Genomic DNA, 14,191 nt, shown 5'->3' with positions numbered 1-14,191 from the left:
CTTAGGGAAACTCCAACGCGGATCACCTAATCATCCGCAATGCCCGTACCCTTTTAGCTATCAAATGCGACCCACCCAAAATGCGCAGGCTGATCCCGGCGTCAAAATCCCACAAATGAACACCAAAATGGGGGAGGAGGAGGTTTGGGGGGTCAGATGTCGACACGTCGGACTCAAAAACCCTTTAGCCACCCAAAAACCACTTTCCCACGGCGTTCGCTCTAGAGCCATTCGACTTGACCAACTGTACGCCTACTCACATTCACAATCGACTTGACTGATGCGACAACCGAGAAGCTCTCTTTGACTGTCCGCATTCATGTCGTTGCGACAACCGATAAGCCTAGTCCAGCTGCAAATATTCAACCCCACTACTCCGCCTACCCTCGCTATTTAAGACGACCGACCACTTCCCAAAAACCTACCCCTACGAGACCTTCTCCCACCGCCCGAGCCACCGTCCAACCACCCCTTCTCATCCCTTCGCATTATTGTCCGATGTAGCCATGGTTGTATCCCCTCATTAATGGTGGAGGAAGCTTTCACCGAGTGACGGTGCCAAAATCGCATCGGAGGTCCGTGTCATGGACGTCCGGAGCGAGGACCGCATTGAGGCGCTCCGAGCTCTCCGAATTTAAGCTAGGAGAAGGAGGAGGGTGACCCCATGGCCATGGCGGAGATCGCGATGGAGGATGTGGCGACGAATGAGGAGGAGCAAGCGCCCACACCAATGAAGGAGCCGCCGCATCCACTGCGTGCGTTGGCAACTCTACATCAACTAGGTGGAACATAACTGGCTCTTCAAGGGGCTAGAGGCGGAGGACGACGACACATCGAAGCAGCGCGGCGATGATGTGAAAGAGACATCCTTCATCAGCTCCGCCTCGTTCGCGCCAGCCGCCAATGACGACAAGGCCGGATCATCCCACACGGGGCCCGTAAATATCCCATTTAAAAAATCAAAACAATCAGGACTTTTCGGAGATTGGATGCAGTTACTAATTCATGATCTGGCATGTACAGAATGAAAATTTCATTCTCGATTCTACGAGAATTTTTATGAAAGCGTTTCATTTGCTTCTCTTCAATGGAAGCTTTATTTTCCCAGAATGTATCCTAATTTTTGGCCTAATTCTTCTTCTGATGATCGATTCAACCTCTGGTAAAAAAGATAGACCTTGGGTCTATTTCATCTCTTCAACAAGTTTAGTAATAAGCTGTTGACCTCACCTTTGACAGGGAGGAGTAGAGTAGGATTTTTAGTTTTTTTTAAGGTTCTTTTGCTATGCAAAAATCAATTCGGAAAATGAATGAAAAATCGATGTCCGCTTTTATTTGGCGATTCTAATTGGATGACCTCCACCTGACCGACTGTTTGCAGACAAGTCCAAACGTGTCCGCAAATACTTAGGCCCTTCGGCGAAAACCAAAAATTACAGCACGTCAAAATTCGCTCCACGCAATCTCGTTCTTTCTTTTTTCGATCACAGGGGAGCTCCCCCGGCTCCATTTTCATATAGAAAACGAAAGCAAAAGCTTAATCCTGTTCTTCAAATCAATATATTCAGCTATTCCCTAAAAAAAATCAGCTATTCGCGCCTTCCCCTAAAAAAAAAAAGCTATTCCCGCCCTGTCTCAGGAAAAAGAAGAAGTTATTCCCGCCCACGTTTTTGCGACCACCGCAGCAAATCAGGATCGTCCGTGGAAACAGCATCGAACGCTTCATACCGTTCCACGTCACGGATCCGAGCCACCAACCCCTCCACCAATCAGCGCCCACACCTCTCCCTGTATAAACCCATCAGCCCCGCTCCTTCTTCCCGCACATCTCGTTCCAAATCTCCCAATCTTTCCCGCACAAACAGACCAGCGCCCCTTCCCTCCCCCCTCCCTCGAAGCAGCGATGGCGCCCAAGGCGGAGAAGAAGCCGGCGGCGAAGAAGCCCGCGGAGGAGGAGCCCGCGACGGAGAAGGCCGAGAAGGCCCCCGCCGCGAAGAAGCCCAAGGCCGAGAAGCGGCTGCCCGCGGGCAAGACCGCCTCCAAGGAGGGCGGCGGCGAGAAGAGGGGCCGGAAGAAGGGCAAGAAGAGCGTCGAGACCTACAAGATCTACATCTTCAAGGTGCTCAAGCAGGTGCACCCCGACATCGGCATCTCCTCCAAGGCCATGTCCATCATGAACTCCTTCATCAACGACATCTTCGAGAAGCTCGCCGGGGAGGCCGCCAAGCTCGCCCGCTACAACAAGAAGCCCACCATCACCTCCCGCGAGATCCAGACCTCCGTCCGCCTCGTCCTCCCCGGAGAGCTCGCCAAGCACGCCGTCTCTGAGGGCACCAAGGCCGTCACCAAGTTCACCTCCTCTTAGATTCAGTCTCTGGCAGCTGTAGTTGGGTGCTGTTTGCCCAGAATTAGTGTTGCTCAATGGAAATCGGTGGAATATCGTTTAGTTTGTAGTTGGGTTGGTGATGTTACCGTGTCATGTGACTGATCGATCTGAAATAGCAATGGTCTGGTGCATCTTTTGGGAAGCCTCTGTTCTGAACTAGTTACTCGTTTGATGCATGTCCCAACTATCTGTCTGATCTCTGTTATGTAATGGTAGTTGATGTTGTGTTTTTGTTACCACATGATTTTGCTTTTGGAGACTTGGGAGGATCATATGCCAATTTGGCTGAAGAAACCGGTTTGGTTCCATTTATTGGACATTCTTTGAGAGCCAGCTGCATTGCAGGGATCAATCAGCAATCAGATTTTCTGAAAAACAACGAATTTGACAGATCGGTACTCTTTGTGACATAAAGATACCAAATGTTTAAGAAAATACTGGTGTTGCAGGCTATGTACACGGGCAACGATGGCTAAACATCTATAGCTTCTGAAACTGTCTTTCATCATCATGCTCTGCAGACACTGCAGCAATTCAAAGATAGTTAAACTGCACGATTGCCTGGTGAGTGCTTCATTTTTGCCCTTTCAAGTTACCTTCCTGATTTCGGTGGTCTGATATTGATTCCCGTAGGTGTATGGAGGCTATCCTGAAACCATCAAGAAAAAAGCCCGGCTCCTGTTTTCCATCGTTAACGCGAGAAATTCTTGCAAACTGCTACATATTTCTGTACGTCAGAGATATTTCGAGGCTGCGCAGGTATGGTTTTCAAGATATAATGCCAATCTTTTACATACTGTACCTACCATGTAATCGGATGCTAATACACTGCATTGACATTCAGGTACTGAGTGTATGACCGACTGATCATTCTCAACCAACCAGCAGCTCAACACAGTCAGTAGAGCAGCAAACGTACTACAGTCTACATGGAGAACAATTTCTACACAGAATGGACTGCCAGAAAGTAGGAAATCAAAGGTTGTATTTCTTTTCCCATAGTTGAAACATATCGATGTTTTTACTTTGTCCAGGTGGATGACAATAGTCATTACTCCCTCCGTAAAGATATATAGGAGCGTTTAGATCACTAAAGTAGTGATCTAAATGCTCTTATATTTGTTTACAGAGGGAGTATATGAGAAAAACGTAAAAATAAGTAAATGATCTTTCCGTGTCTTACAAATGACAGCATAAGATTCCTACACACGAAACAGGAAAATTACATCAAGGAAATTAACAGCAAGTTCACAATAAAGAAGGGGGTCTCTAGTATGCCTCCTATTAATATTTCAACATAAGCCAACTACAAACTAAACGATCAACATGAATAATCCAGTTACTTTTCTGGAGAATCCAAATATTGAGGTCGGTGTCAAGTATAGTAGGGAAAGTACATATATTGCCTCTGCTACTGCACACATACTTGCCAAGAACAAGAGCCCTCCCTAAAAAGTCAAAAGCTTCGGTTACAAAATAAAGAAATATATTTGTAGTTTCCTACAGATTTCAGATATCAAATGAGATAGGTCATAAGTAGTTTTAAACATCCAAACAACAATTCTTCTCATGTGGCCTTTATGCTTCCTACCAATATTTCAGTGTTAGCCAACTTGGCCTGACAATGAATTACTGATCAACATCAACATGAATAATCCAGTTACTTTTCTGAGAATCCAAAAATTGAGATTGATGCACTGTAGATTTTAGAGACTATGATGCCTACTCATCCACAATGAACAAAAGTAAATCCAGCACACTAATATTCTAATTAATTTCATAGGATACTTTTGACGGTCAATGGGAGGGCAGAATCTTACAAACATGTTTGTGAGCTGTTCATGAGCAGTCATTGCTTGCAAAATCCTATCATTGCCAATAGATTCTGGTGATAGGTTGCATCCTGCAGACTAAAATTCATTTGAAAATAGCAACTTGGACATGTGTTCATTGTCAGCCCGGTATGTCATATTTGTCCTTCTCCTTAGTTCCCGATGCTATCAAATTGTATGTACAGAAGGACAAACTGATTCAAGACCTGCGATTCATTGGGCATCTCTAAAATTTCAGAAGAGTATATTATGTGCTACTGTAAAACAGTAAGAAATGCAAATTAATTGTGAGATGTGCTTTTAATAGCACCAGCTTGTTAGCATCTTCGCATCACTGTCCAATGGTCTTTCAGCCTATATGTCTCTAAATCATTAGTTACCAGTAGTATTCTGATAGCTAGTTTTAAGATAATATAGTTATGGAACTCAACTAAAAATGATTTAGACAATACTTGGCACACAGATTGGACTCAGAGACAGCAGGACATCAAAGGTTTATATTGTTTTTTCCATAATTGAGACAGGCGATGTTTTTCCCCCTCATCTCGGTGGAACAGTCTTCATTATATCAGAACATGAACGTAAAAGTAAGTACATGGCCTTTCAGTGTCTTACAGATGACAGCATAAGCAAGCAAAACAAGAAATTTACATCAAGTTGGCACAACACACAATTCAACTATATAAATCATCGTCTGCAGTTGCCGCACCAGCGGATGCCAAAGGCAGTGAATAGCTAATCAACATCAACATGGATAACCTTCTACCTTGCAAATTAGTTCAGTTACTTTGTTGGAGAATCCAAAAATTGATATTGGTACATTGTAACTAAAAGGTTCAGCTGATGCTAAACTAATTTGTCAGAATTCCAGAGAGGCTGTGGAATTGTTCAGTAGAAGTAACCATTTGCAACCAAAAAAAACCAAACAAACCAAAGGGCAGATAACATAAGGTTTATTAGCAATGACCCTCGAAGTAAGGACTAGTAAATTAAAAAAAAAGCATCACATACAATGATGCTAATAACCTTGCTGCAGCCTGTAGAGAACAAGAGAATTGTAGCACAGACAAATGTATATCCTTGTCAGTTATCACACAGACTGGAATCGGGGACTAGGAAATGCTTTTTATCTTTTAGGTGGAGGATACAATCTTCAGTTTATATATCACAGAAAATTAAAAAAGAAAGTTTATATATCACAACTTGGACGTAAATAATTACATGGTATTCCCATTTTTACAGATGCCAGCATAATATAAATAACTACAGCAAGGAAATTACTAAATTAGGCTAGGTTCACGGCACAGCAGACAATTTAACTGTACAAATCATCGTCTTCAGCTGCCGCGGCAGCGGATGCAAAAGGATCGGTCGCAGGGGTAGCACCTGCCGCAGGCTGGTCAGGGAATCGGAACTCACTGCCGAAACCACGGGACTGCTGCAGCGTCTGAGCAAAAGCCTGGTATTTGCGAATATCAGCATCACTCACACTCCGGCGAGCATACCTCATGCTCTCCTCGAAGTGAGCAGCCTTGATCTCAGCGACCTCATCCACATCGTCTTCCTCCATGGCTTCAGGGTTTTCCTTCTGCCTCCTCTCCTTTTCCATGTCCTTTTCAATGTTTTCTCTGATGGCATATTTGCATGCACGCTGGCAGATTTCAGTGATATCTGCACCGCTGAACCCCTGTGTGTATTTGGCGAGAGCATTTAGGTCAACATCTTTGGCCACAGGAGACTTCCTGAGGCAGGCTCTGAAGATCTGGAGCCTGGATTCAACATCAGGCAGAGGAATGTAGATAAGCTGATCAAGGCGTCCAGGCCTAAGCAAGGCAGGGTCTATGATGTCTGGCCTGTTGGTAGCACCGATGATGAACACAGTTTTCTTGGCATTCATTCCGTCCATCTCGGTAAGAAGCTGATTCAGCACTCTATCAGCGGCACCTCCGGCATCACCAACACTGTTCCCTCTCTGAGTGGCAATTGAGTCAAGTTCATCAAAGAAGAGGACGCATGGCGCTGACCCCCTAGCCTTGTCGAAAATCTCACGCACATTGGCCTCACTCTCACCAAACCACATGGTAAGCAGTTCTGGTCCTTTGATACTGATAAAGTTAGCCTGGCACTCGTTAGCAATTGCCTTGGCCAACAAGGTCTTACCACAGCCCGGAGGTCCATAGAACAAAACACCTTTGGAGGGAGACATACCAAACTTCTCAAATTTCTCCGGATGCTCCACGGGATACTGGACGGTCTCCTGCAGCTCCCTTTTGACGCTCTCCAGGCCACCAATATCCTCCCAAGAGACATTTCGGACTTCAACAACAGTTTCACGAAGAGCAGATGGGTTGCTTGTCCCTAGTGCAATCTTGAAATGGTCGTTCGTGACAGCCATGGAATTCAGTATCTCTGCATCAATGGTGTCATCCTCGAGGTCTATGACATCCATCTTCTCACGAATGCACTGGAGAGCAGCCTCAGTACAAAGGCACCGAGATCGGCGCCCACATACCCATGAGTGTCCCTCGAAACATGCTCCAGCTCAACATCTTCAGCAAGCTTCATGTTTTTAGTGTGAATCCGGAGAACCTCAAGCCGTCCAACTTCATCAGGGACCCCAATGTCGATCTCGCGGTCAAACCCTACCAAATCTTCTGAGAGCAGGGTCGATGCTGTTCGGGCGGTTCGTAGCACCCATAACAATAACATGTGCACGGGATTTAAGCCCATCCATAAGAGTGAGCAGCTGCGAAACAATACGCCTTTCGACTTCTCCGTTGGTCTTTTCTCTCTTTGGGGCTATGGAATCAATCTCATCGATGAAGATGATGGCCGGCGCGTTCTTCTCGGCCTCCTCAAACGCCTTTCTGAGGTTGCTCTCACTTTCTCCGGCTAGCTTCGACATAATCTCTGGGCCATTAATCAGGAAAAAGAAGGCACCTGTTTCATTAGCCACAGCTCTAGCAATGAGGGTCTTGCCAGTCCCAGGTGGCCCATACAGCAAGATGCCCTTTGGAGGCTTCACACCAATGGACTTGAACAGCTGGGGATGGCGCAGTGGGAGCTCAACCAGCTCTCTGATCTGGGCCATCTGCTTCCTCACTCCACCGAGATCGTCGTAGCCAACGTCGTCCAGCTTCTCCTCATCCTCCCTCCTGACAGGCTCACCATCGCAGAATATCTCTGTATCAGGTGCAACGATGCAATACTCTGCAGGGTCAGTCTCTATGACTTTGAACTCCACGCTTGTCATCCCGCCTCTCACATGGAAAAGGTCCCCTTTTCTGACGGGTCGATAGGCCTCGAGGAAGTATGGTCTCAAGAAGGCATGGAACAGGCTTCAGGAGATCCCTTCGATCGTGTCGTCGACGGGAAGTATGTGCACGCGATTCCCGTATCTGACGTCTGGGCACGGATGAACAGAGACGACGTCGCCGAGCCGGACCCTCAAGTTCTTCCTGACGACCTTGTTCATCCGGATCTTGGTCTTGTCGCATGTGTCGTCTGGGAGCGCAATGCAGACCATGTCTCTCCGCTTCTTGCCCTTGAGCAGGACGGTGTCGCCGCAGAAGAGCTGCAGCCTGTCCATGGTGTCCGGGTGCAGAGCGACGGCGGAGTTCTCGTCGCCGGTGGCCTCGTCGACCACCAGTCGATTCGGCGACTTCTTTCTCTCGAGAATCGCCATGGAGTAGTCCTTCTTCCCGCTCGCATCGGAGGAAGAGGGCTCGCCGTGGATCGCCATGGGACGCGGATTCGAGATGCTCGATTCGATTCAATTCGGCGCGCTAAGTTTCGTGGCGTCGTGGTGCGATGTGAGGAGGAAGTCGAGGGGATCAGCCTACCTTTATAGCTTCGTCCTCCATGGAGTAGGGGATTGATTCCGACTTCTTTCTCGAATCGAAGTTGCTGTACAAGTCCGAGCTGAAAAGGAAGAGGAGTCGGGCTCTAGGCGGACTCGGCCTTCTTCAGCCATGGGAAGAGGTGAAGGAGAGTCCACTGTCCACTTCAGGTAGGAAACGGTGGAGGTGGACTCGGCGGGAGACAGAGAAGCGGTGGCCTCTGATGGGTAGCGTTGGCATTTTGGAGATTGTTTTAAGCTTAGGAGCTCTCTCAAACCATTAGCATTCACAGCAGTCTGATCTTCAGTTTTAGAGCAAGTCTAATAAAGTTCTCAAATCCTCAAACTCTTAAAAATAACTGCTTTTTTACAGTTTTCGTCGAAAAAACCGTAGACTAAAACCCCTAAACCCTTATAAACCTGTAAAAAGAATTACAAGTCCAACCCTTAAACATTTTCACAATCTGTACAAGAAGTGAGGGTTGGGAGGAAAAATTCCCCCCAACCCACACTCCTCTTCCATCCTCGCGCAGGAGGGAAGTTTCATCCCCGCGCCGCGCCCTTCCCCGATCCCGCCGCCGCAGCCAGCCCGCCGCCCTGCCGCGCCCAATCGCGGCCGCCCGCCCGCCGCCCCTCCGCGCCCCGCCGCGGCCGCCCGCCCCGCCGCCCCCCGCCGCCCCTGCCTCGGCCGCCCGCCCTGCCCCGCCCTGGACGCCACCCGCCCGCGCCTCGCCCCAGCTGCCCGCCCGCGTCCCCGCCCCGCTCGACGCCAGCCCCCGACGCTTCCCCGCCCGGCTCGACGCCGGCCCCGCCCCGCTCAACGCCGGCCCCCGGCTCCCGAAGGTGAGATTTTTTTAATTTTTAATTTTTGCTTCATTGGCACTCACATTGTTGCCACTCAGTATGTAGATGGAGGTTGTTGGAAATATGCCCTAGAGGCAATAATAAAATGATTATTATTATATTTCCTTGTTCATGATAATTGTCTATTATTCATGCTATAATTGTGTTATCCGGAAATATACATGTGTGAATACATAGACCATAACATGCCCCTAGTGAGCCTCTAGTTGACTAGCTCGTTGATCGACAGATAGTCATGGTTTCCTGACTATGGACATTGGATGTCATTGATAACGGGATCACATCATTAGGAGAATGATGTGATGGACAAGACCCAATCCTAAACATAGCACAAGATCGTGTAGTTCGTTTGCTAGAGCTTTTCCAATGTCAAGTATCATTTCCTTAGACCATGAGATCGTGTAACTCCCGGATGCCGTAGGAGTGCTTTGGGTGTATCAAACGTCACAACGTAACTGGGTGACTATAAAGGTATACTACATGTATCCCCGAAAGTATCTGTTGGGTTGACACGGATCGAGACTGGGATTTGTCACTCCGTATGACGGAGAGGTATCTCTGGGCCCACTCGATAATGCATCATCATAATGAGCTCAATGTGACCAAGTGTTTGGTCACGGGATCATGCATTACGATACGAGTAAAGTGACTTGCCGGAAACGAGATTGAACGAGGTATTGGGATACCGACGATCGAATCTCGGGCAAGTAACGTACTGATTGACAAAGGAAATTGAATACGGGATTGATTGAATCCTAGACATCGTGGTTCATCCAATGAGATCATCGTGGAACATGTGGGAGCCAACATGGGTATCCAGATCCCGCTGTTGGTTATTGACCGGAGAGTCGTCTCGGTCATGTCTGCGTGTCTCCCGAACCCGTAAGGTCTACACACTTAAGTTCGGTGACGCTAGGGTTGTAGAGATATTAGTATGCGGTAACCCAAAAGTTGTTCGGAGTCCTGTAGGATCGAAAGTATGTCTAGAGGGGGGCTGATTAGACTACTTGACCAAATAAAAACTTAACCTTTTCCCAATTTTAGTTCTTGGCAGATTTTAGCTATTGTAGGACAAGTCAAGCAATCATCACACAATTCAAGCAAGCATGCAAAGAGTATATTGGCAGCGGAAAGTAAAGCATGCAACTTGCAAGAATGTAAAGGGAAGGGTTTGGAGAATTCAAACGCAATTGGAGACACGGATGTTTTTCCCGTGGTTCGGATAGGTGGTGCTATCCTACATCCACGTTGATGGAGACTTCAACCCACGAAGGGTAACGGTCGCGCGAGTCCACGGAGGGCTCCACCCACGAAGGGTCCACGAAGTAGCAACCTTGTCTATCCCACCATGGCCATCGCCCATGAAGGACTTGCCTCAGTAGCGGTAGATCTTCACGAAGTAGGCGATCTCCTTGCCCTTACAAACTCCTTGGTTCAACTCCACAATCTTGTCAGAGGCTCCCAAGTGACACCTAGCCAATCTAGGAGACACCACTCTCCAAGAAGTAACAAATGGTGTGTTGATGATGAACTCCTTGCTCTTGTGCTTCAAATGATAGTCTCCCCAACACTCAACTCTCTCGCATAGGATTTGGATTTTGTGGAAAGAAGATTTGAGTGGAAAGCAACTTGGGGAAGGCTAGAGATCAAGATTCATATGGTAGGAATGGAATATCTTGGTCTCAACACATGAGTAGGTGGTTCTCTCTCAGAACATATGAGTTGGAATTGTGTATGTGTTCTGATGGCTCTCTCTATGAATGAAGAGGAGGTGGAGGGGTATATATAGCCTCCACACAAAATCCAACCGTTACACACAGTTTTCCAATCTCGGTGGGACCGAATCAACAAACTCGGTCGGACCGAAAAGGTAAACCTAGTGACCGTTAGAGATTTTCGGTGGGACTAACATGCAACTCGGTAGGACCGATATGGTTAGGGTTTGGGCACAACGTAATCTCGGTGAGACCGATTACACAAACTCGGTGAGACCGAGTTTGGTAATAAGCTAACCAGAGAGTTGGTCAGGTAAACTCGGTGGGACCGATTTGCTCTTTCGGTGAGACCGAAAAGTTACAAAAGGGAAATAAAGAGTTTACATTGCAATCTCGGTGGGACCGATTCGCTCTTTCGGTGAGACCGAAAAGTTACGAAAGGGAAACAAAGAGTTTGCAATCCCATCTCGGTGAGACCGAGATCCCTATCGGTAGAACCGAATTGCTAGGGTTTGGCAGTGGCTTATGACAAGTGAAACTCGGTGGCGCCGGATAGAAAGAATCGGTAGGACCGAGTTTGGCTTAGGGTTTAGGTCATATGTGGATATGGGAAAGTAGTTGAGGGTTTTGGAGCATATCACTAAGCACATGAAGCAAGAGGCTCATTAAGCAACACCTCATCCCTCCTTGATAGTATTGACTTTTCCTAAAGACTCAATGTGATCTTGGATTACTAAAATATAAAATGAAGAGTCTTGAGCTTTTGAGCTTGAGCCAATCCTTTGTCCTTAACATTTTGAGGGTTCCACTTTCACATCCATGCCATGCCAATCATTGAGCTTTCCTGAAATAGTCATCTTGGAATAGCATTAGCTCAATGAGCTATATGTTGTTATGAATTACCAAAACCACCTAGGGATAGTTGCACTTTCAATCTCCCCCTTTTTGGTAATTGATGACAACATATAGATCAAAGCTTCGACAAATGATAATAAGCATGAAATATATCGTCGCTTTGAGAAGTATGTGACAAGTAAGAGCTCCCCCTAAATTTGTGCATATTTAAAATTTGCTTTGGACTGTAAATGCACAAAGAGTTAGAGTCATGGGTTACTCTTCCATGTCACATACATCTTGGTGGAGCGCTTAAAATGATAAGAATGAAATACATGCACTCATCATGAAGAATAGTGAATGATCACATAAGATGGATAAGATAATAATATTAAGCAAACATTAAGTGTAGCTTATGATCAAACACATGATCATCAATGTCTCACGAGCAATGACATAGTATCTCACACAAAAGCAAACAAAGTTCGAAAAACCACCAAATAAAACAAGAGAGAATAAAAGCAACACTAAAAGCAACACTCTCTCTCGAAGCCTATGATCTATACATTTTCTTCCCCTTTGGCAACAAGTTACCAAAAAGTTTCTAGAAAATGCATAGTGCTAAGTCGACACTCAGGCTTGATCTTCAGGTGGTGGTGGAGTCCGGAGCACTCCAAGGACGAAGCCTTCTGTAGACGTGGTCGGAGTCGAGGCTGAAGTGGACACTGGAGCTGGTGGAACTGAGGCTGTAGCTGGTGCAGACGTGGTGGCTCTGGGGTCAGCAACTGGCACTGCAGACGACTTCGGACCTCGTGGCACTCTTGCAAAGGCATCAGTTGTAGTCTTGCCTCTCCTCTCCTGCATGTCATCCTGGAGCTGCTCTACTGCAGTCTGAATCTCTGTCACTTTGACATCCAAGTTATAGAACTTTTGTTCCATGATCCTCTCTAAGCTTGCCTGGTTCTGAGTTAGGTGGCTAGTCCTTGCTCAATCCGCAGGGTGGATGCAATCAAGTAACCAAGCTGCTCTTATTTGGTTTTCAGGAAATATTCAGATGCCTCCTCTTGAGTAGGCATCTTGGCAGCTTTCTCCTTCCTTGCCTTCTCCTTTTTGGCTTGTGCTTGGGCAGATGATGGCTCATTCTCAGTCATGACCACTTGATTATCTTCAAAGTCTGGACGGATGGGCAGGTGTTCCTTGTCCAATAAGTATATGCCCGTGCCCATCTTAGAGTTGATGAGCTCCTGAATCTGTGGGGCATATCCACAGCTCCTCTTCTGGTCTGCTGTTGTCCTCTTGATTGTTTCAATCATAAGGCTCATGACTTTGAATTTCTGTGGCACGTTAAAGATATGAAGCAAGTTGATCGCGTGGCCCCTGATCATCTTGTGATCTCCAGACTTGGGCAATAGGGTGTGCCTAAGAATCCAGTTGATGGTTGGCAGCCCTGAAAGAAGATAGTGTACTGAGCCAAACTTGAACGTATCAAGTGCTTCATTTGGAATCTCCTTGTACATGTTTGACATTGAGTTATGGTCCATCTTGTTCTTGGCATAAATGTCCAAGTCATCGTCATGCTCTTCTGGGGCATTAATCAGCTGAGCCCATTCAGCAACTGTAGACTGGTACCTCGTACCCTCTGACATCCATACAATCCTGCCATCTGGATAGAAATGGGCTGTGGAGTAGAACTGCATGATGAGTTCCTCGTTCCACTTTGTGAGCTTCTGCCCAACAAAGTCCTCTACTCCACATGCCTTGAAGCTGTCCTGCACTCCAGGGTAGTACTCTTCGTTGTCCTTGATGTATTGTCAATCAACCCATCTCATATCACAGACAATTGGCTTCTTGTCTAGCAGCACTGTCTCATAAAAGTCTTACTGCTCCTTGGTGTGAAACCTGTAGTCAACTGCAGTCCTTCTCCTTGAAGCATACGGGTCTGCTTCTCTCCACTTCCGGAGCCCTGAATCTCTCCTGAGTTTCATATCCTCAGCCACAGGATGATCATCGTTGTGGTCTGGGATCTTGGGCTTGAGCTTTCTAAGAACATTCTCTTCTTCTTCTTCTGCAGCTTCAGACACTGGGGCCTTGTTCTTCTCAGTAGCTGGGATGCTTCTTGTGTTCCTCTTTGGCTTTGGCTTTGGAGCTGGCTTGGCCTTGGAAGCAGTTGCCCCTGTTCTTATGGCATCACCCATCAGCTTGGGTGCCTTAGGTGCTGGTGCAGCTACCTCTTCTTCTTCCTCCTCATCTTCCATGATAGAAGCCTTGCCAAGCACTCTGGCTACAGTTTTCTTCACCCTTTCTTTCCTCTTCTTGCCTTCAGCAACAACTGGCTCAATGGGAGTGGGCTTCTCAGTTGAACCTCTGGCCTTTGACATAGGCTGCCTGCCTGCTTGCCTTTTGATCTTCATCCCTGGTTTTATGCCCTGTGCTGGCTCAACTCTCTTGGAAGTTGCTTCCTCTTCTGCCACATAATCCTCATCTTCTGAGTCTGAGGTTCTCTTCTTCCTTTGTCTTGTGGTAGCTTTTGGCAGATTGCTAGGAGTACTTCTGCTGCCATCATCTGAAGAACTTGAGGGACTAGTGCCCTCACTCATTTGCACTTGCTGTTCTGACATGTTCTGGCTATCACTTTGGTCTGACATGATGAACAAGCTGACTGCCGACCCTGTGAACAGTTTATAGATGAGGTAGAGTGGATGAGCATCACAAAATGCAGAGA

The 14,191-nt window shown here is 46.9% G+C and overlaps 1 protein-coding gene and 1 pseudogene across 1 annotated transcript; one reads left to right on the top strand and one right to left on the bottom strand.

The window, feature by feature from the left end:
• The first annotated feature begins 1,824 nt into the window (after window positions 1-1,824).
• LOC125510959 (histone H2B.1-like) lies at window positions 1,825-2,528 on the top strand. The gene has a single exon (XM_048676245.1). It carries the CDS (start codon window positions 1,904-1,906, stop codon window positions 2,363-2,365), a length of 462 nt encoding a protein of 153 aa, XP_048532202.1. The 5' UTR covers window positions 1,825-1,903; the 3' UTR covers window positions 2,366-2,528.
• A 2,898-nt stretch (window positions 2,529-5,426) lies between these two features.
• Window positions 5,427-8,260, bottom strand: LOC125510949 (annotated as a pseudogene).
• Window positions 8,261-14,191: the final 5,931 nt, after the last annotated feature.

Source organism: Triticum urartu, chromosome 1 (genome assembly GCF_003073215.2).
Source record: "Triticum urartu cultivar G1812 chromosome 1, Tu2.1, whole genome shotgun sequence".
In the NCBI taxonomy this organism is placed as follows: Eukaryota; Viridiplantae; Streptophyta; class Magnoliopsida; order Poales; family Poaceae; genus Triticum; species Triticum urartu.
Note: the sequence above shows the minus strand (reverse complement) of the source record. Positions and strands in the feature narration are given on the sequence as shown.

Bases quoted from the DNA above. Each gene is read 5' to 3' on its own strand.
- LOC125510959 (XM_048676245.1), top strand. From the start codon at position 1,904: ATGGCGCCCAAGGCGGAGAAGAAGCCGGCGGCGAAGAAGCCCGCGGAG.